Here is a 26,036-nt window from a genome sequence, read left to right on the forward strand (position 1 = left end):
AAAAACAGCCTTCTTGTTTCTAGAAATATCCTGCCGAAGCCATCAACTGCAACATCATCATCACAGCAACAGCAATTGCAACAACATCAACAATTACTTGCAACATCACTTATACAAAATGCTGCAGCAAATAGTGGTGGTGGTGGAGCATCAGCTTCACAATTAGCTGGTTTAAGTGGTCTATTTGGATCAGCAACAGCACCAGTAGTTTTATCATCAGGAGCATCTGGTGGAGGTGGTGCTGCACAAATTCCATTACCATTATCAAATGTTGCTACCGGTTCATTAATGTCAGCTCATACGCCACCCGGTGCAACACAAACTGCAACAACAACAAATCCAAATTCTGTAACATCATTAAATCATCAACCAACAATATTAAATAATTATTTAACGGCAGCAGCATCAGTTCAACAGCAACTTGGTGAATTATTTAATGGTCATCATAATCCTAATAATGCACAAAATAGTCAAAATTTAATGGTCGGAAGACAAGGTGTTTTTAAAGATGTTAAAAGTATAATTGCTGATTATAGACAACGTCATCCAGAACAAGTACCACGCCGTGGTAGACGTATGAAAAGCACAAATTCCAATGACGTAAGTGTTGGTGCAACTGGACAAAATCGTCTTAGTAATTCAGAATTAAATAATCTATTGAATCGTCTGGAAGCGGTAAATATTAAACAATATAAATAATCATTTTAATGAAAAATAAAAAAAAAATCATTATTCATTAAGTACTCATTTTTGAAAAATAATATTTTTGATATCCCGTCGATTTGATTTGAAAATACATAATATGTTCGGAAGAAATTAGAATATAATTTGAACATTTTAAAGAATAATAGTATGTAAATCTTCTAGAATTGTTTTGCCCACTTTTTTTTTCATAGTTTAATTCTTAAATTCTAATGGCCTTCCTGATAATGCTTCTTTTTTTTTCTAATAAACTGCAGTTTAACTTTAATTTTTCTTTTCTGACTTACTCATTATAACTATAAGAATCGCACTCTACCAATCACATAACATCAAACCTAACCCAAATATCATCTTTCATTAAAATATTTTAAGCACAAAAATTTTTCTAACACAATATACACGATAAAAAAAAAAAAGAAAAAAAAATTTTTTTTTTTTTCTTAATTTTTATACTTTAAAAATCCCAAATATACCAAAAAATAAAAAACCTATACCAAAGAAAACCAAAAAAACTTTTCAGAATTCACGAGCATCGGACAATGATTCATCATTACACCACAGTTTATTAAATAATGGGAATGCAGCTGCAGCAGCTGCTGTTGCTGCAAATTTATCTACCAATACTAGTGCTAACACTGGTAATATATCTTTAAAAGATGTTCTAGTCCAATTTGCTAAAATGAGTGGTCGTTTAAATGCAGCTGCAGCTGCGGCAGCATCTGCTGCTGCAATGACAACACCATCACTACAAAACAATATTAATAATAATAATAATAACAATAAAAACAACAATAGTAATAATAACAATAGTAATAACAATAATAGTAATAAAAATAATAATACCAAAACTGCAAATTGTACTGCCACTACGGCTAGTTATAATAGTTCTATTGGCCAAAATAATTCCAATTCTAATAATCCGTCTACATTTCCTGAAGTAACATTACATCCAGTTTCTACAACAAATCAAACCGCTGATCAAAGCGGCTCACTTTTACATGGAATTTTAACTAAGGTAAATTTCTGAAATAAGAAATTTAAAAAAAAAATTATTAATATTAATTATGAAAAAATTTTAATATCTTAGTTTTTTTCTTAATTCGTCCTTTACTTTTTTTATGATAATTTAAAAAAAAAACCGAATCAAAGGAAAGAAAAAGAAAAAACCACTTTCCTTAATCTTTCAATCTTGCTCCTTCTATTGTAAAGAACAGAATGTTTCTTTAATCAAATCATATGGTATAGTACCAACTTCATCATCGCGATAATTTATAAGTAATTCATTTTCATTATTCTTGTTTCCATGGTTAAATTAGAGTAAAAAATTCGTAACACACATTTAATTACAAGACCATGATTGCTTAAAATATTAATGTAGCACAGTTTATTATAAAACAAATTTCACAATTTGTACATATTTATCATTCAACAAAATGTCATAATTCAAGTTTATGGCACCCACTTATTAACCTTGCTTATTGATTTGTTGTCTCTATATAAATATATATATATGTATATATATGCACATAATTGTCTATAAAAATTTTTTTCCAAAGATTATTCAAAATTTACTGATCGATGCCGTGTTGAAGAAAAAACAAAAGAAAAAATTATAGACCTTGAAATAGAAGAACTAACTTTAAAAAAAAATGGAAATATAAATATTCAAATATATTTGTCAAAATTTAGAAAATCAAAATAAAAAAAAAAAAAGTTAATTTAATTTTATTTTCATATTAAATGATTCACTTTCATTTTATGACGTCCAAATCTTAATAATTTTGAAGATTTTTGCCTTATAACTGAGTTTAAGCTTAAGGTGCAATTGATAATATAAAATGCCCGTTGAATTCTTTTGCATTTTAATCGATATTGCAGTTAACAAAAGCATCGTAAATTTTTATGTTGTCAAAATATATTTACACTTGTAGTCTAACCGACAATGCAAAAAAAAAAACAAAGTTCACATAGTTAATAACGTCTGTTGTCTGTCATATTGGTAAAATTTTTTGACATTTTTGAAAATAAACAAATTTCAACTGCTTATTGGATGGAAAATTTACCAACTGCATTGAGATGGAAAATTTTGAAGAGGATAAATAATTATATTTAATGAAATTTTTAGTTCCAGAAATGTTCAAACCAAAAAATAGCAGTTGTCAACCGGTTGTGTGCAAAAGTTGTATACGAGAGTTGATATGCAAAAGTTTATACATATGTACATAAATTGTTAATTGCCGATTGGTGACCGTCACATGCAATTGTTATGAACCGGCATTTGGCATTATCGATTACACCTTTAGTATAACGATTGAGGGAGTACAAATATTTAAATGCAAAACAGAATCTAAACAATTATTTTACACATTTTTTTTATTCCTGCAATAATCATTATTAAAATAACTTGTGTATATCAACTTTGTATCGAACTGTAAATTTATTTTTATCTATAAATATAATTTATTCTTTGGTAAAAGTTCTCATATGTATTTACCTTTTTTTTAACTAAATTCTTTTAGATGGAACTTTTTTTTATGAAAAAAACAAATACTATAAAAAACTGAATTTATTTTTTACTTTATTAATTATTACACTTAAAACACTAGAAATCATTTTTTAAAAAGAAATTTTTATCTAAATTTTCTTTCATGATAACCCATACTTAATCCCCTTCCAACAACAATAATATAAAATCTGGCTTTTCAAATTATTTCAAACTCATAATGCAAAAATATTTTTTATATAACAATAAAAAATAAGAAAAAAAAAATGTACAAAATTCAAAATATTCCGAATTCAATCGAATCGCATATTAAAATTTTATTGTATAAATGTTTATTTATGTTCTGTTTTATTTAATTATATAATTTTAGTATTCTCGTGGTGGTACATCATCAAGTCATTCATCGAATTCGTCTCAAAATTCTCTTCTTAATGCTGTTGTAGCAGCTGGTCAACAACAACAACAACAAACATCATGTGCTCCAACTTCAACAACAACAAACTATAATAGTACATTCTCACCAACATTGGCTAGATTATTAACAGCTCCCGAACGTATTACAAATAATTTATCTGGATCTCAAAATTCAACAATTGGATCTCATCAAACATCAACAATAACAGCAGCTCAGGCAGCAGCTGCTGCTGCTGCTGCTGCAACATCATCATCAAATTCAACAGGTTTAAATTTAACAAAAGTTGTTGCTCATAATAGTGAAATAACAATAACTCCAGTTATGAATTCAAATACTGCACAACAAACAGCATTACAACACAGTCTTCTACAAAAACAAATTAAAGAAGCATTAAATATATCAAAAAATCTTAATAGTGGAAATACTAGTGATCGTATAAAGTCTGAATATTTTATGAATATGGTAAGATTATAATAAATTTTATAAATATTATAAATATGCAGGATGATTCAGTAATCAGTGCCTTAACATATACCATTAAGATTTGATACCTATACCTGAATCAAAAAATTACATGTTGCCCTAAAAAATTTTATATGTCAAGGCACTGATTACTGAATCACCTTTATATACTCAGCTAGTATATGTTATTAATTATATTTTTTGTAATTTTTTTTTTTAAGGATGACGAAGCTGATGATAGTGTTGACCGTTTGGTTATTGATGAAGGTGGCGGTGATTCAGGTACAGGCGAAGAAATACATCGAATTGCACCAAATGCCATTGGTCAAGAATTTCATGAAAACGAAGTACCATGGTGTCAAGGATGTAAAAATCAAGAAGCTCAATTTGTATGTGCTGGTTGTGGAAGTCAATGGTATTGTAGTAGAGAATGTCAGGTATATACATTTGAAATTTATCAATTTTTTATTTTAAAATATAAAAAAATAATAATAAAAAAAATATTAATTATTAAAATTTACATTTTTTGCAATCACAAAATTTAAAAAATTAAAATAATTTACAATATTCTATTATTGTAGGTGCAAGCATGGGATGAACATTCTGAAACATGTACTGGTTAAAGTCTAAAACACAAGCATATTATTATATGAAACACATTATATTAATATTAAATTTCAGATATTTACCATGAAAAATGTATATTTAAACTTATATTCAAATTAAGACTTTAAAAATTTATTAAAAATGAAAAGAAAAAAAATTAAAAATACTATGAAACTACACACATGTTATTTACTATTGTATTAATATTAAATATAAAAAATAATAAATTCACACAAATATGCATAGCATGTTAAAAAGGCATGTTAAAAAAAACAAAAATTAATTCAAAGAATAATATGCAACATATTAAATTAAAAATAAAAATAAAACAGTTTAAAAACATCAACTATGATAGTAATTATTTTTTAAGTAGTAATTTTTTTATAATTATTGTATAATATAAAAAAAAAAAGGACTATCTAAATAAACATAAATCTATATATATATATATATTATATTCTTACTATTATTAATTAAATTAAAAATTTAAAAAAAAATTATATTAAATTAATAAATTTAAAAAATATTCTCTATTTTAAGTTTTTATTAGTTTTACTATTACTATTTAATTTTGTTTTTAAATTTCGTCTTTAAGGTACAGGCTGAGTGTAAATTAAAAGTTTAATTTCTAAAATAACTCAAAATATTTGTTTTAATTATATTACACTGTGAATTCTTTTTTCTATTTATGTTTAAAATATTTTCATTGATCTTATAAAAACGGATTCGATTTTAATTTTGTCTACCTTTGAACACTGTTCTAAATTAAATTTCAAGTTCTTTGTTCTAACAATAACAAACAAAATACTAATAAAAATAAAAATTGAGTTTTTAAATAAAATGCAAAAATTAACTTATTTTACACAAAGCCAAAAAAAAAATAATAATATACTTATTCTTTTGAAATATTAAGTGCGATTTAACGTAAAAATTTATAAAATTAAAACTTTAAATATAATAAATTTGTAAAAAAAATGATGCCAATATAAAATTATTCGAAGGGCGTATAAAATATAATGTTGGGTCCTTTATTTTATTGTTACTTTTTTTTATTTTTTATATTTTATTTTTGTTTTTCCTTTGTAATAAGAATGGATTAGTTATTAATAAAATTTTGAGTTGTAATCAAAATTTTCCTATATAAATAATGAAACCCAAATTACAATAAAATGCATTTAACCAAAATACTTAAATTACACTGATGATAAACAAAAAGATTCTTAATCATAATTTTAATTATTGTTTTACATTACTGTTTAGCTTTTGAAGTCTTTTTAATGTTTTGTGTTTGCAATATTGTTTTACAAAGTTTCGCTAATTCAACATTTTAATAAATCATGGTAAAATTGAAGTGGTATTTATAAAAATAATTTTAATTTCATTTCAACTGCTTAATTTATAATTTTGATGTACAAGCTACGGAAATATTGATATTAAAAAGAAATCCGATTAAGGCATGTTATTGCTCCAACAATTTTAAATCTTTAAAAAGAAAATATTTCCGCTAGGACCTCTTAAATTTATGATATGAATTAATAAAAAAAAATTGCCAGAAAAAAAAAAAGATTAAAATTTTTCTTGCATTCATGATGATAATGAATCGATTATCTGGTTAAGAATATTTCAATTAAAATATATCACTATTTACTAAACATCTTTTGTTTAAAAAAATTTTACAAAAATGCGAAAAATAGAAAAAAATTGTGTGATAAATTTTATAAAACAAAAATTAATTTTTGAAAAAGTAAATTTTTGTGAAGTGTCTTGTGAGTTTCGCATTTTATTTTGATATTTTTCTTTAATATATAGAATATATGTTAGTTTGTTTTATCAATTTTAGTTTAAATTCTTCAAGAAATACTGTGTTTAAGTGGACAACATTTTTAGAAACTCGTTTAATACTGAATTTTTTTGAATAATAAATCCATGTGCACTCGTATATCATAAAAATATTACGCTAGAAAAAATGAGCTACATTATTGTAAAACAATTTTTCTGTATTATTTAACATTTTAAATTTTATTCTAGCTAAAATCAACATTTATCATAACTCTTTAATTTCTCAGCATGATAGAAATGTGCGTTAGTATTTTAAATGAATTAGTGTTTGTACACAAAATTTATATTTGCTATTATTAGATAACATCCTATATTTCCTATAATTATAAAAATTTAATATTTACCATAAAATAAAATAAAAAAATGCTGAATTTTAAATATTGAATCACAGAAAAAAATTTAATTAAATATAAATTTGGCCATTTTTGGAGAAATGTATTTTTAAATTAACAGCAAAACAATTAAAAAAACAATGATTTAAATAAATTTGTAATATGTAATATAAATAAAAAATAATTATTTAATATTTTTTTGTAATTAAATGCATACATAGATGCTTAATTTAAAATATAATTAAATGTTTGTAAGGAAAGTAAGAAGAAAATAAAAATTACAGATTTTCATTATTTTTACAATATACATACATACATACATAATTAATGTATAATTCTAAAAATGATTTATTTAAAATAAGATTAAAAATTAAAATAAAATTTAAAAAATGAATTACCCTTAAAATATAAAATATTAGTGAACAACAAATTAAATAAAATTAACTTTAACAAAGTATTAAAAAATAAATATTTCATAGAAAGTAATTTATATAAAATATATTTGTAATAACTATTATATGATTTTTTTTTTAGAAATATATAAAATGTGTCAGTGAAATGAAAGAAAAAGAAAAAAATTTATGATAGAATACCATAAAATTAAAAAAAAATTTATTAGAAATTTATGTTTAATGTAAAATTATTTAAATAAAAAAATGCGTATAAAACAAATACATATTATGCAAAATATAAATAAAATTTTTTTATTAGTTTTATTTTAACAATTTTTAATTATGTACACTCTCTCTGCAACAGGCATTTTTTTTTAATTGGAGAGAGGGGTGTGAGAAGTAGAAAGTAAATGTGAATTTTCGATAATTCAGTTCTAACTTAGGTCTTGATATCAAGGAAAATCGATAAATTTTACTTGCGAAATTAGCAAGAACAGCATGTTCCAAAATGACAATTAGTGTTCAAAGTTCTAAAGGAATTTTTAAAATTTTATAACTGCAAAAGTAATATAAAAATTTTTGGATACTGTAGAATTACTCAAACATGTTACAAATCTTCAAAAGCAAAATATTCAGTTTCTTATTCAGATTCGTAAATAGTATAGCCATTTCTGAGTATGTCAAACATTTGATGATAATATTAATCACGTGACAATCGTTTGCAATTATGCAATTTTCGAAATTGGAAAATTGGAATTTTAAAATTATTTGTAACTTATGCATCAACATTTAAGGAAATGCAAAAAAGGAAACTAACATAAAGTTACAAAGTCACCTTTTTTATCTTTTACCAAATTTCTTTCGTAATTTTGTTCCTGTAACGCTAAGCGTGCTAATATATTAAATCTGCTTGTCAAAGAAACTTAACAAGTTGGCTTGAATTGGACTTTACTTTGGATTTTTTGAAAATTTCTCGGACATTTGTGAAAAATATTTTACTTGGAGTTAAATATATTTTTATGCAGTCAAACGGTTTTTAACAAATTTGCAATTCAATTTAACTGATTATTAACTATATTGAACAGTTGTCAGTTAGTGTAGGTGATAGTGCAAGCAAGCAAAGTTAAAATAATTTTGATTCAGAATTAAATTAAACGTAATTAAAACGCTGAATCTGAAAGTAGGCTATATTGTAGGCTACATTGTAGTGTTAAAATTTAAAATTTATTGAGCAAATATGTCTGCTTGTGGTCACGATTCATTTTTACATGTACATATATAGACGACTTTGTAGGCAAGTGAAATAAAACGTATGCCAACTATTGATACAAAAGTCGTCGTGTATACAAATCATACGAAAAGAAGGCAATGTACAAAACTATAACATTTATCTGTGACGTCATAAAACTCGAAACTGAAAAATTATATTAAAGTAAAAACAAATTTAATAGTTCCCTAAGCAATTGCCATGTTGAAGTTTCAGTTTCAAAACCCTCTTCTACGTTCCCCTTCTACGTTACTACATGTACTAACTTTTTGACTGCTACCCTGGAATTTGAGAAAAGTACAATTACTTTGAATTAACACAAATAATGATTGGTATAGTTATTTGAATTGTTATTATTACTAAGGACGCATAATTTAGTATTTATAATAATGTTTTAATATCATAAGTTTTATTTAAACCCTAACTTAAAATGCTTAATATTACTCTATACTAAAACTCCAATGGATTGGCATGGTCGTGAAGACCACCACTAGCCTGAATAAAACCAAAAACTTTTTCATCTTGACACAATCTTCTTTAGCATTTTGATTTTTGACTGTGCGTTTTTCAACTTTCTTTTTAATTTCAGTATTTCTCGATCTTTAGCATTTTCTAAGTTCCATCTAAAAACAAAAAAGAAATTGGAGAAAAAAATAACGAATTTTTAATTTAAATATGTTTATAATATATTTAACTTACGTTGTTGGAGAAGCCACATTCGCAGCATTATCATTTATTACTTCCATAGCTTCAAACTCACTGTCAATAAAACTAAGGGTATTTGGATTAATATTTATATTATCATGGTTCTAAATGTTTTATGCATACCCTTCATGATATTTCAAAACTTTTTTTATTAAATTTTGCCGTTCTTTCTTGCTTCTCCTATTAGTTTTATTATCCATATATTCATAAATATCCGGGATATTTTGGCTCGGTACAGCTTCCTTTTTCAAATGTTTTTTTTTGGTTGTTGTGTTTAGTAAAACATCTTTCAAACAATAATCGGATTCTACAAAATGATCTGAACACACTTTTACAGTATTCATAGAACATTGTTTATTCAAACCACAAGCTGTCAACCACTTTGCGCGCAATATTTCATCTTTAGGAAGCTTAAAAAACTTAATTTGTTTTTCAGTCTTTTTGCCCTCATAATTCTTACAGTTTTTTACTTTACACTTTCCCATTTTTAAATTTTTATGAACAAATGCCACTTAATAACTTTTGATAACTTTAACGCTTAATTTTTAACTGTTTTTAGAAAATATTTTTTCTCTGTTTATCTTAACAATTCTACCAAAGAAATGAACTCAAACGTGTTATACGACGTCACAAAATTGTTAATTTGAGAACTCCACAAAGTTGTCAATTTGATAACTCATTTTGTACATCACCTTATTTATGTGTAAGCCATTTTTACCTGTGTTTACACGACAATTTTGCATTAATTGAATATGTCACCTTTTCGCTTAAAGCTTATATTAAAGCTTAAACCTAAAACCGTAAAAACATCTTCCGAACTTATTTCAGTTTCTCTGGACAAAACAGAGTTGAAGTAATAATAAGCCTCTACGTAAGCTTAAAATTTGAAAAAAAGAGCTAGGAATTCGTTTTTTTATTCTTTTTTTAAAGTACAATAAACTTTTATTTGTTTGTTATGGGGATTTGTTAAGGATTTTTTTTTTATAGAAAGCTGCACAACTTTATACACGAGCGAAATAAATAATTAGCTGATTGTCTGGGAGTTAAATATTAACGGAGTTATTTGTAATTTTTGTCTTGTTCAAGAATTTTCGGCAAAACTTAGATTAGTGTAGTAAGTTTAAACTCTATTGTGAATTTCCTCTCCACAAACTATCAACAAAATAAAATAAATTTTTCAGAAATGGCAGCCATGAAATAATATAATCGTACTTTGACAATTGGGTGAATTTGTAAATAAAAAAAATTTGTTCAGTGAATTTTTTCGCAAATACATTTTAAAAATTAAGTTAAAATTCTTTTAAATTTATATTTTGTAGAGTTAGCTTTCCAGCAATCATGCCACTAACTGCGGAATCGGCTGCACAGCAGATTCAAGCAAGTTTTATTCAATTTTTGTTAAATTTACGTTATAGGTTTTATTCAATTCTTTTTAAAATGTTTCCTTATGTACACATCTGTATCTAAATTCCAATTGATTTTTTCAGGATCGCTTAAAAGCATTGCAATCACTAATACATGATATAGAGGATGAAAGAAGAAGGAACGAAGCAAACATAAATAGTATATTGCGTGCACAGGAGAAACTAAATTATGATGATCGAACAACAAGCAAAGTAATGAAAAATCTTCTTAAAACAGGATTGCAAGATGCTGCTGAAGAAGAAGCATTAATACGTGAAGCTCTGTTAAAAATCCAAGATATTAGAAACATACGCCATGAACGGCGAATTCAAGCAAGAAATGCTGGTAACAAGGAAACTATAAGACGCGGAGCTTTAATGAAAATGTTACAAATATCTGCTCAAACACTACCATTATTTGTCAGTAAACCATCAGAAAAAGTTCCTCCATTATGCGGTGCTGTACCCGCTGAAAGCAATTATATCGCAAAACCTGGTGATATGGTAGCAGCTTTGGTTAAGGGAGTAGAAGATGAAGAAAATTGGATTTTAGCTGAAGTTGTGCAATTTATGAGCGGGCAGAATAAATATGAAGTAGATGATATTGATGAGGAGCAAAAGGATCGTCATATACTCAGTAAAAGAAAAATAATACCATTGCCATTAATGAGAGCTAATCCTACGACGGACGGGCATGCATTATTTTCAAAAGGAACAATGGTTATGGCATTATATCCACAAACCACTTGTTTTTATAAAGCTATTGTTAACAAATTACCAGCAAGCGCAACTGAAGAATATGAAGTTTTATTTGAAGATGCTTCATATGCTGATGGTTATTCTCCACCACTTTCAGTTGCACAGCGTTATGTCATAACATACAAATCAACAAAGAAAGTATCAGGAGGGTTATCAGGTACTTGACCAGAATTGTATTCGGATAGCTCAACATTTGACGATTAAAAAATTAATTCAAGCTTACAGGAGCTATTAAGTTCCATAATATTTCAAAGTTAGAATTAAATTTCTTAGCCTTATTTGCTTAATTTTTCTATTTTAACTCAATAATTTTAATTATGCTTCTATTTTAGAATGTGGGCTAACAAATATTTTGGTTTACTCTCAATTTAAATGATTTACAGCACAATTTTGTTGCAATATAATTTTATTGTTATATAAATTGAAGAGCTTAAACCTGGTTTTTAGTAAAGTTAGCCGACAAACATACTTGTTTTTGATTGGTCTTGAAAATAAATATAAGAATGTAGTAATGAATAGGTATTTTATCCATGAGTAGATATAATTTAACTAACAAAAATAAATGTATATAAATTTTATGAAATTTATTATAAAACAACACTTATAACATATAATATAATTTAAATATAAGAAAATAAATTATTTTTCTCGTTTTTATATTCCTTTAGCAGCATTAAAATATCTTTTATCTCTAAAAGTTCTGATTTATTTTCTTTAGTTTGAAATATTTCAATTTTTTGATCATCAGAAACGTATTTTGATCCGATTATTATAATATTTGGGTAACCCATTTTTTTCGCATCTAATAACCTTTTACCTATTGTTAAATTCGTCCGATCATCAACTAAAACAGAATCTTCGCCACATACATGAACTATATCACTCATTATTGATTTCAAATGTATATTTACAAATTCTGCTTCTTTACTTCCCTCTTTTGGTGGAATAACGCAAACATCATATGGAGATAGTAGAATTGGCCATCTTAATTCAGTTTCGTTAGAAAGAACTTCTAAAGAGGCAGCTATTAAACGAGTAATACCAATTCCATAACATCCCATTATTAATGGTTCTGTTTTGCCTGTTACATTTAAAAAATTTGCTTTTAATGGTGTAGAATACTTCTCATTCAAGAAAAAAGTGTGGCCGATTTCAATGCCTTTTGATATACTTAACTGGCTCGAATTACACTTAATACAATTATTTTTGGAATTTTTGTATAATTCTTCATTCGCACAAAATCCACAATTTCTGCAATTTATGATATTATCTTCCCCTATATCGGAAAGGATATGGTATTCATGAGATAGCTGACCGCCCATTATTCCTGAATCTGCTTCAATTTTTACCCATGGGAGTTGAAGAGAATCAAAAATTCTATTATATTGCGATGTTACGATGTCATAAGTATTTTTAGCATCCTCTATAGATTTATCAAAGCTGTATAAATCTTTCATTAAAAATTCTTTAGCACGAATCATTCCAAAACGCGGTTTAAGTTCGTCTCTAAATTTCCAACCAATTTGATATAATAAAATTGGTAGTTGTTTATAACTAATTGGTTGTGATTGTGATAACAAATTTGTCACAGATTCTTCATGTGTAGGACTAAGTAAATGCAACGGTTTATTGCTCAATGGTTCTGTAAATAAAAAAAGTTCACTTGTATTAGAAAGACGTCCAGATTTTTGCCATAAGTCTGCTGGCGTTAAAAGTGAAAGTGACATTTTCTGGCCTTCAATTTTGTCCATATGCTTTGTTACAAGAGACACACATTTATCCAAAGATCTTTGTGCGATTGGAGTTATCTGATAAGTACCATTCCCTATTGGCTTTATAAGCCCTAAATCAAGCATGAGTTTCTGGCTCTTTGACAAAATACCTTGTGCTTTAATGTTAATTGCATCTTTTGGGATAACGGAACGAGGCCAAAATATTTTTGATAATTTATGATACATACTCTTAACTTCTCATTTAAGGTATTTCTATTTAATTATAAAAATTGTCCTAAATATTATGTATGAAGTATTATTTGGCTAGTTTTTGTTTACTTTTTTGATTTGTCGGCTTTCAAAATATCTGTTACTTGACAAATGTCAACACAACACCATATGATCTAAAATATCTGCAAAATAAATCTATTTCAAAACAAATCCAGTGAAATAGGAACAAAAGGAGTATTTTTAGTTGTAATTGAAAAAACCTCGAAAAATGTAATATTTGCTTTCAACATCTTTTTATCTTTAGACATTTAATTCCACACTTGTATGGTTTCACGTAGTAAATACTTTAATACACCGCTTTTTTATAATATAAATATAGGGTCCAGTCCCAAATTTCATAGCTTAAAACATTAAAATAAAGATTTAAAATTGCTCCAAATTCGTACTAAATGCTATTTTTATTAAAATTTTTTCAATAATTTGGAAATAAAAATTTAGAATCAGGCATAGCTTTGGTTACGTTTCCATTTTATCACCCTTAGGTAATTCTTGTATTTTCTTAACTGCCTTTTGCGCCTTGCTCAGATTTAAATTGCTTTCAACAGCAAGTGATCTTAGTTCGTTTTCGGCATTTTTATTTAATTTTTTGGAAATAACTTGCTTTATCTTATCCTGTTCCGTTAACTTGGTTTTCTTTTTTTGTATTGGGGCATCTAAAACAAAAATACTAAAAATTTGTACAAATGATAGAGAAATTTTAAAGTTACTTGGCCTCCTAGTAAATGCATTGCCACCTCCTTTTTTTTGTAGCTTTTTCTTCACTACTTCTGGTATCTTTGACTTTTTATGTCCCTGCGGCATATTTTTCTTTATTTTTTAAATAAAGAAATATTAAATTTAACAAATATTAAATTGAAAAAAAAAAACAACAATAAATATCAAACAGTCAAAAATGTGCAGGCAAAAAATATGACAGAAACGTTAAGATAAAATATACACAGAAGACTTAATTTAATAAAATAAACGTAAGGGATGCCAGATGTTCAACAATTTTCTTTGAATTCAGTGGCCTACCAATGATTACTGTTTATGTATTTTGACCAGCTAATTGAAATTAAAAATAAAAAATATAAAATTATAAAATTGTCAATTTCTGCATAATATTTGAAGAATTTTTATAATTTATCAAATTTCCTCAATATGAGTAACTTTTCATTCAATAAAATTAAATTCAACACTTATCAATTTTGTCTATTTTAAGTGTTATAATTACATAAATCTTTCAATTGTAAATAAGCGGGTAGGCATTCGAGTAATATAAAAAATTACTCAAAATTAAAGACTATTTATATTCAATTTTAAAATTGTTTTTATTTATTAACTATTAAGTTATAATTGATATATGATAAGATATTATAACTATTTTAATACGTTATTAATATTTTTATTTTATAATTATCTTTTTTTTTCTAATATAGGATTAAATTTCTAATATAATATGCATTACTAAAAACTGACAAAAAATTGATATTGATTCTATTTAGTTTGGTATTTTTTTTTTAGCATTAAAAATTAAGGAAATTATGTTTGCAATAAATATTCTGTTGTAATGAAACTTTGCTATATAATACTCTTCTGGGTTTATTGACATATTTTATAACAATATTATGAACCTTTAAATTGCGTACGAATTTTTTTAAATGTAGAATTAATTATTATCATTTTAAATATTCCACAGAAGAAAATTCAGTAAAGCAAAATTCAATAAAAATTACTCGCAATTACTCACTTAAGCAAAATTGCTTTATTTACTAATCTTTCAGGTTAATTACAAATTGCTAAAAGCAATTCTATAATTTTCAATATACAAAAATGCAATTTTAATAATAAAAGCAAAAATTTTTTATCATGAACAGCAAATTCTAATACAGAAAAAGTAAAATTTTTTCGACTCTTTTTTTTTCTCTAAATTGTCAATTTCTTTATAATGTTTTAACACTATTTTCTAAACTTCTTACAAAACTTTTGTTTTTTGGGATTTAATTTTTGAGTTTTCTAGTACTGAATCTTTTTTTCATAAATTATGTACCTATCACAATAAATTATACATTTATTCTTATGATTTATACAATTTTACGTAGTCCACCTTAAATCAATTGTTAATATATTCGTAATACGTACGTTTCCTATTCAATTTTCTCTAAACAAAAATGTGATAATGGAAATTGCTTTTTATGTGAATGAAAACCATATATATGTATGAATGCAAAAAAAAAAAATTAAAATATTAAAAAATAGGTGACAAAGTAATAATTTTATAAGTTAGAAATTTGGTCGAAATGTAATAATTACATTAATAAGGGAAAAAATATTAATTAACTTTTCAATTTAGAAACAACGATTGCAGTTACAATTAAACCTATTATCACAGCAATAATTAACAAAATTAATATTTTACGTCGATAGCTTTGACGATTAGCAGAAGCTTTTTGCAACTCAGATGCGGCTTCTTCAACATTTGCTGCAGTATTATCAATTTCCACTTCAATTGTATCTAAAATAAAAATGTATGTTAATAAAACAAGCTGAAAATAAAATTTTATAAATATGTATTTATGTAAACTTACTTATTTGTTCCCCTTGCATATTCACAATTACACTTATATCCTTCATTATTTTATTTACGTCCAGCAGAACTCCTTCAATTTTTTTAATTTCTTCTTCACGTTCATACTGGATTTCTTGTTCGAATTTTAAAGCTCTTCCTAATTCTTTTTGCTGCTGTATAAGTTGCTGCCTATCCGATTCACTCATATTTTCAGAATTTTGTTCATCTTGTTGTGATAAGGCTAAAAGTTGTTTCCTTTTTGTTGCAATAGTTTGCTGTGCCTTCGAATATTTTTCAACAACAATAACAAAATCAGTTGTTAACTTCTCCAATTGAAGTTTATGATATTTATCGCCACGTCTTACAACATTCGTTAAAGTTTTTAAATCGTTTTGTGTTTGTTCAATTAGAAGATTTGTATCAGTTTGCATTTTTTGTGCTGTTTCAATACTATCTTTATCTTTATCTTTATCTTTATCTGCGCGACCAGAAGATATTCCCCGATTATAACGGACCAATAAATTTGTCTTAAATTTAATTGTTGTAATATTTTTTCCAATCGCTTCATTCAACGCCATAAATTCTGTTGGACTGAATCCGGAAAAGTTTACATCAGGTATTGATGTTATAGCATTCGAGCTGCTGGATGTTGCTCCATAATCTCGCGGCATTTGCTGTTGGCTCGATAATCCACGTGACATTTTAAACAAAGAATCAATTACACTTTCTTTCTATATTACAATTTTGAGAAAATAAAAAATATTAATAAAAATATTGTAGTTTTTCTTACAGTTTTTTCAATAGGAACAAAAAAATATTTGCGTGCTGCTTTAAAAAGTTGATACCAGGAAGTAATGATATTAAATAAAATGCATTTTTTTTACTTTAATAAGAACTTCATAAGAAGAAAAAGTCAATGACAAGAATGAAACATAATATTAATTATTTTTGTATTAGTACCTACAACATATTTGTATTTTCTGAACATTACATGTAGTATCTAGCTACCTACATACCCATCTAATAGGTATGTAGGTAATTATAAGGTTTCCTTTATCTTCCTTAGAAATAAGGTTTAAAGAAGAAAAACAATTGTTCCCCATAATATTTTTGCTGATTAATAAAAACTTCTTGTTTTCAATATGCTAAAAGTTCTGATAACTTTGATATAAAACAAAAAAGCAAAAATAATTGATGAAATAATAGCGAAAATTATGAATTTTTTATTTCATAGGTTCTGTATGATTGCTTGTGATTTTTTAAATAAGAACAAATAAACTTGAAATTTTTGTTCTTCTATTTGCAATTTTTTTCCGAAAAAAAAAAATCTATTTAATTGATAAAATATGCCATGATAACGTCGCAATTACGCTTTTATGTTTCAGAATACAGTAAGCAATAAATATGACGACTTAAAAAATTACTTGGCTATCACTTAACACCATTTAAAGTCGGATACATTAAATAAAATATCGGCATTAGAAGAATATATGAATAAATAATATAATAGGTAGTGTAATACTATGTCCATGTACACCATTAAATTCAATTTTAATGTATTTGTTTCGATAATTTTTAGATTTTCAGATCGCACACAACAAAGGCAAGAGTAAGTACATGCCCAGCTATACCTCTATAATTATGAGTTAAAAATTTTACTTATTAAGCATTAAATTTGCTTACATTTCACATTATTTTCATATAGGAATTTTGAAAAACCATTGGGAGACAACAAAATATTTTTAACTACGTAATTTAAAATTACTAATGAATATAATGACTCATTTTAATTTTTGGCTTTTTGTTTTTCTAAATAGTATCTTGGGTTTTTTTTTGTGGACTTTATATCATTTAATTCACATGGCATATACATACATACATATATATGTTTATCTTAAATTTTAATATGTAATTTTTAAACAAAACACTGTAAATTGTTAAAATGATCAAGCAAATCTTGAATCACTAATTTTTTTACTAGTTAAAATATAAAAATTCTGAAATTTAGAAACTATGTATAACCCAATAGGATAATTTTTAGTAGGCATTCGGCATTCCCTGACCTTCTTTATAATTAAAAGAAAAATATCAACTTTCGCTATTGATTTGAGCAACAATTATTATTATGGATAGATAGGTATGTATATGTACATGTCAAAGAAAGCCCATCCCAACATTAAATTTGAAATTTCCTTTGTTTCCAAATTTTATATTAAAATTATTTATTAATGAACTTATGCAGCATTTCTTTTATAAATTCATGTAGATAAAATCTTTCATTTAATTTGAAATATTTTATTTGGAATTCTATAATTGCACAATAATTAATGTATTTTAAAATTTATATTACATATACACGAATTTCGATTTTTCTTTTTTTTTATATTGAATGCTTTTAATGTTTTATATTTACATGCATTCAAGAAAAATTGAATACATATATATATATGCACGCATAATATATATATAAGAAGTTGTAAAAAATTCAGATGAAAAATTAAATAAATTTTTATACCCCTATGAAAAAAGAACCAAGTACAAATTAAATTAATAAAAATAAAATCACTTTTTTTTCTTTTTAAGCTATTCAACAAATCATTTAAAAGAATGACGACTGACTTTTTATGACTGAATTGAAATGTCTACTTTTGTCTACTTGACAATTACCTTGCCATCAGAAATCAGCTGTCAAATATTTTAATCAGCTGTCTAATTAGAATTACAAGAAGAGGATTTTAAAAAAAAAATTAATACCGTTATTTATGAGTAAGAAAAAGCCGTCAGATGTCGTTTATATTATATTTTTAAATAATAAGTAAGTAGGGTATATTTAGAAATAAGCCCTTATAGGAGATTGTGCAAAATATTAAAAAAACAAAGTTACTAATGTTAAAAACTATTGAAAAAAAAAAACAAAAATGCTTTAAGTTTCCCTAATTTATTATTAGATAAAATATTGTACAGTAAAATACATATATACATATTAAATTTAGATTTATGTGTTCAATTTTTGGCATAATAATTTATAAGCCCATCCACAAAATTCAAGATTATGCAAAAAATTATGCAAAAAATTTATTAATTCAAAAAAATTTACCTAAACTGTATTTGCCATTTCAATGGCATTGATATATTGAACCTTGCTAATATTAAAAAATTCATCTATAACACTAAATTTTCTCTAGCATAGTAAACTCTGTATAAACGCAAAACCGAATATTTCCCCTATGTAAATACCGAGTCAGAAATTTGACATATTGAAATTTAAACATCAAATTTGTTTTGTTCATTCGATCGTTTTTAGATCAAATTTTTTGGGAAATGTGATTGTAGTTGCGATTTTTAGGGTAAAATGTTATAAATTTATTTATTATAGATAATAGCTGCTATATATACTTATATTATTAAATTTAGCAAACTTATTTCTACAAAAAAAAAATTGCAAACATGGCCGCGGGAGTTTACTGTTATTACGATTAATATTTATAATGATTCGTTAAATATTTCTTTAATTTTTGTTGTTTCTATAAAAACAAAAATAAAAGAAAATAATAGTAAGAAGAATAAGAAAGACTTGTTGTAAGCCTAATTGAAATAACAAATCATGATTACCATTCCCTTATTGAGTAGCCCAAATAAGAGCAGCACAATCTCGCTAGGGCAATCATAAAAAACAAAATATTAAAAGACACTACAGTGTTACACATTTTTTCAATAGAATAGGTACAAATTAAATGAATAAGTTGGTGTCCGAAAATCATAAAAAAGAAATTGGCATTTGACAAAATACATTTTCAAATATAACACTTTTTATTACACATTTATACATTGACATTTTTATATTTATATAATTAAGAACTAAAATTGTATTATGTAGATTCTATGAAAGCATATGAATTTTATTCATTAGTAGTAGCATAAGCATTTCATTTCACATATTTTTATAATTTTAATTTCACCAATATTTATGAAATATTTTTACATTTTATGTTTAAGATTAGAATAGATTCAATAATAAGATTCTATTATGATTAACTATCTGTTATGATTAGATAAAATTATCAATTTTCTGTTTTATTAATTAACATTTTGGTTAATTCAACTAAATTTGTTTCTTTATATTTATTTAATATTAACTTTGTTGGATTATTATTTTTTTTAGTTTGTGTATGCCAACATAAAATTTCTGTACATTTATTTGCTAAATATTCAATATCAGTTGAATTAATTGGATGTAAACTCTTTAAAAAACCATCTTCTTCATAACCGGGTGTAAATGGCATTTTAGCTGTTGGCCTTTGAAATAGAAATGAAACACTTACTGCAAAACCAGCCATATCAACAGCATATTTACGTTTACCTATCCATCCATCATACCAACCATCAAATTTACCATTTTTTAAAATTGGACTACTTACACCTAATTTAGTAACTAAACCTACTGGAAAAAATGAAACTTTTTTTGTATATCGTATTTCTTCAAATAATGAAATATCATATGTGTTATCATCATCAGCAAAATAAAAAACACCCATCATTTGAGAATTTTCTGTATTATTTTTTATATTATCTCTTAACCATTTTAAACCTCTATTACGATTTGCAACACCACGCGGTTTAGCACCTTTTTTCTTTTTATAAATATCAGGCATTGGTGATTGTAAATATATATATGGAACTTTTATTCTATCTAAAGTTTTTATAACTAATTTTGATGGTTCATTTGAATCTTCTATAACTAACCATAATAAATTTTTAATATGTTTTAATGTATAACCCAATCTTGTTAATTCTGCTAATTGTTCTGGCCGCCTAAATGTTGGTGTTATTATATATAATGGTGGTAGTATTATTGATGATTGTGATAATATATTATTTGATTTATATTTAAATATAAAACTAATTTGATCATTGTTTAAAATATTATTTATAGCTATTGTATAAAATAATATAATTAAACCGGCTAATATTAAAATATATTTTCGAGAAATCATTGTACATAATGATAATATACGTAATTTTTATTCCAATAGATCTAAAATTAAAAAAAAAGAAGAAATAGTATATTAGTTTTTAAAAATATAACAAAAAAATTTTAAATAATATTTTAAAAAAGTGCATTTAAAATTAAAAATTTTAAATTATTAGCAATTTTGTGTTTAGCAAAATGCTGTACAGAATTTTTTGTATTTTATAAAATTTTATCAATTCTTCATTATCCGGTATATCACTGACCCTGGTAGTAGCTTTTTAACGATTTTGTTATACGTCTGTATTACAATTGACAAATTTATTCCAATTCTAGAACTTCTTATAAATATTATTCTAGAAATGCTTATAAATTTAATTTGATAAATAGGTTTGTACAGTGAAGAAGATTATGAAATCATTTTATTTTTTAAATTTTTTTTTAATATCAAAATATTTTGGAAAATTTGTTCCTTTTTTTTATTGTTGTTTTGTTAACAATCATTTATTTTAATAACTTTTCCAATCATTTAACTATGGGCATTAATTACGGTAAAAGATAGTAATGACTAAATACTATATTTATTGCTTATATAGAAATTTTATTACTATACGAAAAAATGTTATCCATATAAGTACTAATTCTATAATGTATAATAAAATTTCTTTTTTTCCATAAATTATACATCTTATAAGAATTTTTATGGGCGTAATTAATTAAATACATTATGATAAATAAATTTTATGTGGAATTAGATTTTTGTACAAATTTAAAATAATCGTAAAATGTAAATGTATACAGTTCTATACTCACATATTTTTGGATCTTATAAGTACACTTCTATAATAATATTGAAAATATTTAAAGTTTTAGTACAAAATCAAACATTTTAATCTTGTCAATTGTATAACATAAATTATAAGAAATAAAATAATTTTAAAAATTCGAAAAAATTGTTTAAGCAAAATTTTTATATGCGATTGGAGTTGTGTTCTATATTTAATTTGTATATTTCAATTTTAAATTTGACACTAACAATATACTTAAAATAAATATTAGAATGTGAATTTTCCGTAAAATTTTACACTCGTTCTTAATTTGCAATTATATACTATATTAAAATTTATATAAAATTGACCGTACTCTGTTTTCCTTTCATTTTATTTTTTTTTGAAATATGAGATAAAATAATATTTAAATTTTTTTTTATGCTGCGTGCAATATTCATTTAATTTTCTTAGCTAGCAAAAAAAAAATTTTTTTTTTTGTTAAATATAATCACACAATATTGGATTTTAGTATATCAATTGTATACGCAACAAAATTAAGTTTTTTCCACACAAACCGTGTATGTGTCCGGTAGAATACATTTTAAGTTCTTGTTTGTTTGTTGCTCTTACTTAAATTTCAAAAACAGAGGCATATAAGGGTAATATGAAAAATAATTATATATATATATAAATATGCATTTCAAGCTTTAAATAGCAATTATTTTTAAGTCAATTATTTTATATTCAATAAAATAATAATTATTATTATTATTAAATTGTTTAATAATGCAATTTTATTTTAAGTAAATTAATTAAACCGTAATCGTTTTTTTATATTTTGCCCAAAATTTAATTACAATATTATATTTACAAATAAAATTTAATTTACATTATTACACTTTAATATTAAAATAATTTCAATTAATTTTTTAAACAAAATTTTAAATTTAATATTGATTTATTACAAATATTAACTTCCTTTTGTAAACAATTTATTTAAAATTTTATTGATACTTTTACTAGATCTGCCAAACTTTTAATAATATATCTTATCATAAAAGTTTAATAACTTACACCAACATTAATATTACGATAATAAAAATAAATCCAATTTACAATCCCGGCTATATTTTGATTTATGAGCCATGTTGTTAACTCTTTCAATTCTTTTTACTTACTGTTTCTTTTTTTAATTTGTTTATTTGGAGAAAAAGCGAAATTATTCACAGGCCTATTTAATAACAGAAAATTAACCTATGATGGCAATTAGTACAACATTTACATATACGATCAAACCATCAAAAATTCGGTAAGAGAAAAAAAAATTTTTTTTTTTTGAAAATGATAAGATAAGATTTTGCTTTTTTTTTGTATTTTGGTTTTTTTTCAAAATTATCTAGCTATATTCTAATTTTTTTGTTGTACATAAATAATTGGGATTAATTTTTTTTTTTGGACGGAATCATACTTGATATATTGTTGTGTTGATATTATGGAAGTCGATAATATACTAATACTTAAATTATAACCTTTTTCTAAAGCTAACAACATTTTTAAAAAATTATGAATCGATAATATTACCGGCTTTTTCGTTATGTTTTTTTATTTTAATTTTAAGTATAACATTATTAAAATTCTAATTAGTTTTATCAGAAATGTTTTACTTTTTTTTTGTTCTTGTTTTTCATTAACCTATTTACACAAAAATATTATCTAGTTTTAAACTATTAATTTGCTTTTTGGTTTTTCGTTGCTTAAAAACGCCTTTTAATGTTTCAGAGGTAAATTTCAGTCAGATGCATAAAATGGAAAGTTAATTAGAACTGGTGAAAAAATTTTATTCTAAAATCTGAATAGAGTGTTCTCCTAAATATATGCAAAGAAAAGTTTTATAGAAAAATTGCAATACGAATGTTTGTATATATGTTGTAGCTGTTATATATGTTTAAAATAAAATAAAAAGGATGATTTTATTTTGATAACATTCTCACTTACAATTAAGTTATTAATAAATATCTTTTGATTCTTTTACATAACTAACATTGCAAATGAAAATGTACTTTAAATTAATATATCTTAGAGTAAATATCCTTTAATTAATTTAATTTAATTTAATTAATTGTTATATTTTAAGCAAGGAAATGTACCACGCGTTTAAAATATAACACAATATATTTGGCTTATAAATACCTACATAAATATATATGTATGTACAGATGTATATTATTTATATCGTTTTTATTATAGTTTAAAGATATCCTTATTAAAATACGGCAACTTTGAAAAGAAAAAACAAATTTAAGATCGAAATTCGTTACCCCATATTCTTCGTTACCCCATAACAAGTTTGATGGTGTAGGAACATAAATGGTTGGTTTGTTGTTAAAAAATGTAATATAAATATGGTCGGAAAATCATATGCTCTTATGTATTATAAAGAATAAATTCTATATGTTTTTACTGATCGTAATATTAAGGGATATTACGATCAGTAAAAATACACATTACACAAAATCGTCATCACACAAAATATAAACGATATCGTCATCACACAAAATTTGACATTTCAGGATTTTCTTCAAAGAAATACACACATTTTTCCATTAAGTAAAATACTCCATTATAAATAATTTTAACAAGATGCAAAATTAGTCTGTTTGTCTGTCTATATGGTATAATATGGCGAAATAAAGAAATCGATTTCCTAGAAATTTTATTTAATAAACTCAAATTGTTGAAACGATCAACTATAGCAATTTTTTTTTGCGAATATCATTGGTTTGGAAATTCAATTTTTATACTAATTGGATCCTTAGAAAATTATGTGTTTATTCAATTTTATAAGCATTAACACTTTCTATTTCTGAATAGATTATAAAGTATTTAAAATTGTTTCTTCTTGCGACTGTTTTCATAAAGTAAGCGAATTGATTAATAATTTCATTCACAAAATAACTTACCACTGTCAATTTTTTTTTAAATAAATTAATTAAAAATATTAATTAGTATAGGCTAGTATGTTATTTTTCAATTATATTTTGATTTTTCATTATTATTATTAGATAAAATTTAAATTTTTATCAAAAAAAAAATTATTACAGCAGAACATGTAAATTGCATTTTAACTATATATAAAATTTCTTATCACTTTGTAATGTAAGTAGTTTGCAAAGTTTTTATTATTACATTTTTTCTCTTAAATTCAAGAATTTTTAATTTATCTTTATATGGGTTTTTATTTTTTAGTTCTTATACGTCCGGAGTTGATAAGAACAACGCACTCAATATCAGTATTGTAATCCAGTTTAGAAAATTTAATAATGTAAATTTGTTAACATTTCATTGTACATTGTAGATGTCCTCACTTTACATACAACAAACATTTTGTGATATAAACTTATTATGTACAGTTACATAATTATAATATGTATATGTACATATATATGAATTATAATTACCTATATAATTTTTTGTTCCTTTTTCTGTAAATTAAATTAAATAGCTAGAAGAGTTTTAATGTAAAAATTATTCTTATTCTTATAAAGTCCATCTTAACTTCTTGAACGACTTAATAAAACTGAGATTTTTGAGAATTTAAGGTTATTTTTGTTTAAAATTTATATTTTGTTATTTTATTCTTTAAATCTCTTATTTTATTTTTGATTTTGTTATTATTTCTTAAGTTGCCACAATATTTCATATTTAATCGTATATATTGTTTTTTTTTATCGTATTTTTTTTTTATTTCGATAGATTTTGCGAGTGAAATGAAGTGAATATTATTTTTAACAAACTAAAATTCTTGCTTCTCAAATTGAATGGCTCAAGAATATTTATAATTTTTTAAATTAGGGTTTTGAGAAAATCATATTGATAAATATTATGTTCACAGATCTCATTTTTAATTAGTAAGTATAGGTTTATATATGTACATATGTACGTATTTACATTCGTTTGTGTATACAATATATGTATGTTATGTATGAGTCAGTTCGTTATGATTCTTAAAAGGAAAATCGCAAATAAAAGAGAAATAGGGATAAAATATGTTTCGTAAAGGCCTTTTTAAAATTGAGATTCGAACTGAACCGAATCATTTATATTTGCATACATAACTACATAATATGCTTACAAGTATACATAAGTATGTAATAAATCAAAGGAAAGAACATATTTTTAGAAATGACAACAAAAATCAACAGCTTTAAAAAAAACAAGAAAAAAAATCTTAAAATTATGTTGAAGAATTGAAATATAAAAACAATATTACAACGAAATTCAAGCTGATGTCCGATTGTTCATATTGAACACAACAAAATTGTTTATAATTGGTGTCACATAAAATTTTCAAATGTGTGTAG

General features: G+C 24.4%; 7 protein-coding genes across 12 annotated transcripts in view; 2 read left to right on the forward strand and 5 right to left on the reverse strand.

Moving 5' to 3' along the window:
• The window catches only part of LOC129610201 (probable serine/threonine-protein kinase DDB_G0282963), a 28,210-nt gene extending 23,190 nt beyond the window's left edge, over nucleotides 1–5,020 (forward strand). Inside the window, exons 3-7 of one of the 3 annotated variants that reach the window (XM_055522654.1) lie at nucleotides 9–675; nucleotides 1,223–1,717; nucleotides 3,576–4,082; nucleotides 4,304–4,519; nucleotides 4,664–5,020. In XM_055522654.1, coding sequence (XP_055378629.1) covers nucleotides 9–675; nucleotides 1,223–1,717; nucleotides 3,576–4,082; nucleotides 4,304–4,519; nucleotides 4,664–4,705 — 1,927 coding nt within the window. In that variant the 3' untranslated portion in view covers nucleotides 4,706–5,020. The remainder of the gene's footprint in view (nucleotides 1–8; nucleotides 676–1,222; nucleotides 1,718–3,575; nucleotides 4,083–4,303; nucleotides 4,520–4,663) is intronic. The other 2 variants (XM_055522655.1, XM_055522656.1) reach the window with 2 other exon arrangements.
• A 3,683-nt stretch (nucleotides 5,021–8,703) lies between these two features.
• On the reverse strand, nucleotides 8,704–9,749 carry LOC129610463 (52 kDa repressor of the inhibitor of the protein kinase-like). Of its 2 annotated transcripts, XR_008697094.1 has the most exons (4): nucleotides 9,347–9,749; nucleotides 9,218–9,289; nucleotides 8,963–9,141; nucleotides 8,704–8,799 (listed from the first exon to the last, which is right to left on the reverse strand). XR_008697094.1 is itself a non-coding variant. In XM_055523065.1 (3 exons), exons 1-3 carry the CDS (start codon nucleotides 9,706–9,708, stop codon nucleotides 9,036–9,038), a joined length of 540 nt encoding a protein of 179 aa, XP_055379040.1. In that variant the 5' UTR covers nucleotides 9,709–9,749; the 3' UTR covers nucleotides 8,889–9,035. The 2 variants fall into 2 exon arrangements, 1 of the variants encoding a protein (XP_055379040.1); XM_055523065.1 differs by lacking the exon at nucleotides 8,704–8,799 and having other exon boundaries at nucleotides 8,889–9,141.
• Nucleotides 9,750–10,437: 688 nt separating this feature from the next.
• LOC129610155 (SAGA-associated factor 29) lies at nucleotides 10,438–11,927 on the forward strand. The gene is made up of 3 exons (XM_055522561.1): nucleotides 10,438–10,455; nucleotides 10,543–10,600; nucleotides 10,711–11,927. Exons 2-3 carry the CDS (start codon nucleotides 10,562–10,564, stop codon nucleotides 11,548–11,550), a joined length of 879 nt encoding a protein of 292 aa, XP_055378536.1. The 5' UTR covers nucleotides 10,438–10,455; nucleotides 10,543–10,561; the 3' UTR covers nucleotides 11,551–11,927.
• A 27-nt stretch (nucleotides 11,928–11,954) lies between these two features.
• LOC129610154 (probable proline--tRNA ligase, mitochondrial) lies at nucleotides 11,955–13,606 on the reverse strand. The gene is made up of 2 exons (XM_055522559.1): nucleotides 13,437–13,606; nucleotides 11,955–13,370 (listed from the first exon to the last, which is right to left on the reverse strand). The coding sequence occupies exon 2, from the start codon at nucleotides 13,341–13,343 to the stop codon at nucleotides 12,006–12,008; it is 1,338 nt and encodes a 445-aa protein (XP_055378534.1). The 5' UTR covers nucleotides 13,344–13,370; nucleotides 13,437–13,606; the 3' UTR covers nucleotides 11,955–12,005.
• Nucleotides 13,607–13,744: 138 nt separating this feature from the next.
• Nucleotides 13,745–14,266, reverse strand: LOC129610156 (uncharacterized). Its single transcript, XM_055522562.1, has 2 exons — nucleotides 14,096–14,266; nucleotides 13,745–14,041 (listed from the first exon to the last, which is right to left on the reverse strand). The coding sequence occupies exons 1-2, from the start codon at nucleotides 14,187–14,189 to the stop codon at nucleotides 13,845–13,847; spliced, it is 291 nt and encodes a 96-aa protein (XP_055378537.1). The 5' UTR covers nucleotides 14,190–14,266; the 3' UTR covers nucleotides 13,745–13,844.
• Nucleotides 14,267–14,777: 511 nt separating this feature from the next.
• LOC129610265 (uncharacterized) lies at nucleotides 14,778–18,575 on the reverse strand. 2 transcript variants are annotated; one of them, XM_055522784.1, is made up of 3 exons: nucleotides 18,452–18,575; nucleotides 15,956–16,667; nucleotides 14,778–15,882 (listed from the first exon to the last, which is right to left on the reverse strand). In XM_055522784.1, the coding sequence occupies exons 2-3, from the start codon at nucleotides 16,635–16,637 to the stop codon at nucleotides 15,704–15,706; spliced, it is 861 nt and encodes a 286-aa protein (XP_055378759.1). In that variant the 5' UTR covers nucleotides 16,638–16,667; nucleotides 18,452–18,575; the 3' UTR covers nucleotides 14,778–15,703. The 2 variants fall into 2 exon arrangements, with proteins under 2 accessions (XP_055378759.1, XP_055378760.1); XM_055522785.1 differs by having other exon boundaries at nucleotides 15,956–16,663; nucleotides 18,452–18,545.
• A 1,283-nt stretch (nucleotides 18,576–19,858) lies between these two features.
• On the reverse strand, nucleotides 19,859–25,265 carry LOC129610337 (galactosylgalactosylxylosylprotein 3-beta-glucuronosyltransferase P). Of its 2 annotated transcripts, none has more exons than XM_055522881.1 (2): nucleotides 25,134–25,265; nucleotides 19,859–20,971 (listed from the first exon to the last, which is right to left on the reverse strand). In XM_055522881.1, the coding sequence occupies exon 2, from the start codon at nucleotides 20,928–20,930 to the stop codon at nucleotides 19,998–20,000; it is 933 nt and encodes a 310-aa protein (XP_055378856.1). In that variant the 5' UTR covers nucleotides 20,931–20,971; nucleotides 25,134–25,265; the 3' UTR covers nucleotides 19,859–19,997. The 2 variants fall into 2 exon arrangements, with proteins under 2 accessions (XP_055378856.1, XP_055378855.1); XM_055522880.1 differs by lacking the exon at nucleotides 25,134–25,265 and adding an exon at nucleotides 22,750–22,913.
• Between the last annotated feature and the right edge of the window lie 771 nt (nucleotides 25,266–26,036).

The sequence above is a fragment of the Condylostylus longicornis genome, unplaced genomic scaffold (assembly GCF_029603195.1).
Source record: "Condylostylus longicornis isolate FDR11 unplaced genomic scaffold, ASM2960319v2 ptg000044l, whole genome shotgun sequence".
Lineage (NCBI taxonomy): Eukaryota > Metazoa > Arthropoda > Insecta > Diptera > Dolichopodidae > Condylostylus > Condylostylus longicornis.

Excerpts from the sequence above, each read along its gene's own strand:
- LOC129610463 (XM_055523065.1), bottom strand. The coding sequence starts at position 9,708 with ATGGGAAAGTGTAAAGTAAAAAACTGTAAGAATTATGAGGGCAAAAAG. Across the intron at positions 9,290-9,346 it reads GTTTTGAAATATCATGAAGG|TTTTATTGACAGTGAGTTTG; the intron begins GTATGCATAAAA and ends AAATACCCTTAG. Across the intron at positions 9,142-9,217 it reads AATGTGGCTTCTCCAACAAC|ATGGAACTTAGAAAATGCTA; the intron begins GTAAGTTAAATA and ends TTTTGTTTTTAG.
- LOC129610155 (XM_055522561.1), top strand. The coding sequence starts at position 10,562 with ATGCCACTAACTGCGGAATCGGCTGCACAGCAGATTCAA. Across the intron at positions 10,601-10,710 it reads CGGCTGCACAGCAGATTCAA|GATCGCTTAAAAGCATTGCA; the intron begins GCAAGTTTTATT and ends TGATTTTTTCAG.
- LOC129610154 (XM_055522559.1), bottom strand. The coding sequence starts at position 13,343 with ATGTATCATAAATTATCAAAAATATTTTGGCCTCGTTCCGTTATCCCA.
- LOC129610156 (XM_055522562.1), bottom strand. The coding sequence starts at position 14,189 with ATGCCGCAGGGACATAAAAAGTCAAAGATACCAGAAGTAGTGAAGAAA. Across the intron at positions 14,042-14,095 it reads TGCATTTACTAGGAGGCCAA|ATGCCCCAATACAAAAAAAG; the intron begins GTAACTTTAAAA and ends TTTTTGTTTTAG.
- LOC129610265 (XM_055522784.1), bottom strand. The coding sequence starts at position 16,637 with ATGTCACGTGGATTATCGAGCCAACAGCAAATGCCGCGAGATTATGGA. Across the intron at positions 15,883-15,955 it reads TATGCAAGGGGAACAAATAA|ATACAATTGAAGTGGAAATT; the intron begins GTAAGTTTACAT and ends TTTTTATTTTAG.
- LOC129610337 (XM_055522881.1), bottom strand. The coding sequence starts at position 20,930 with ATGATTTCTCGAAAATATATTTTAATATTAGCCGGTTTAATTATATTA.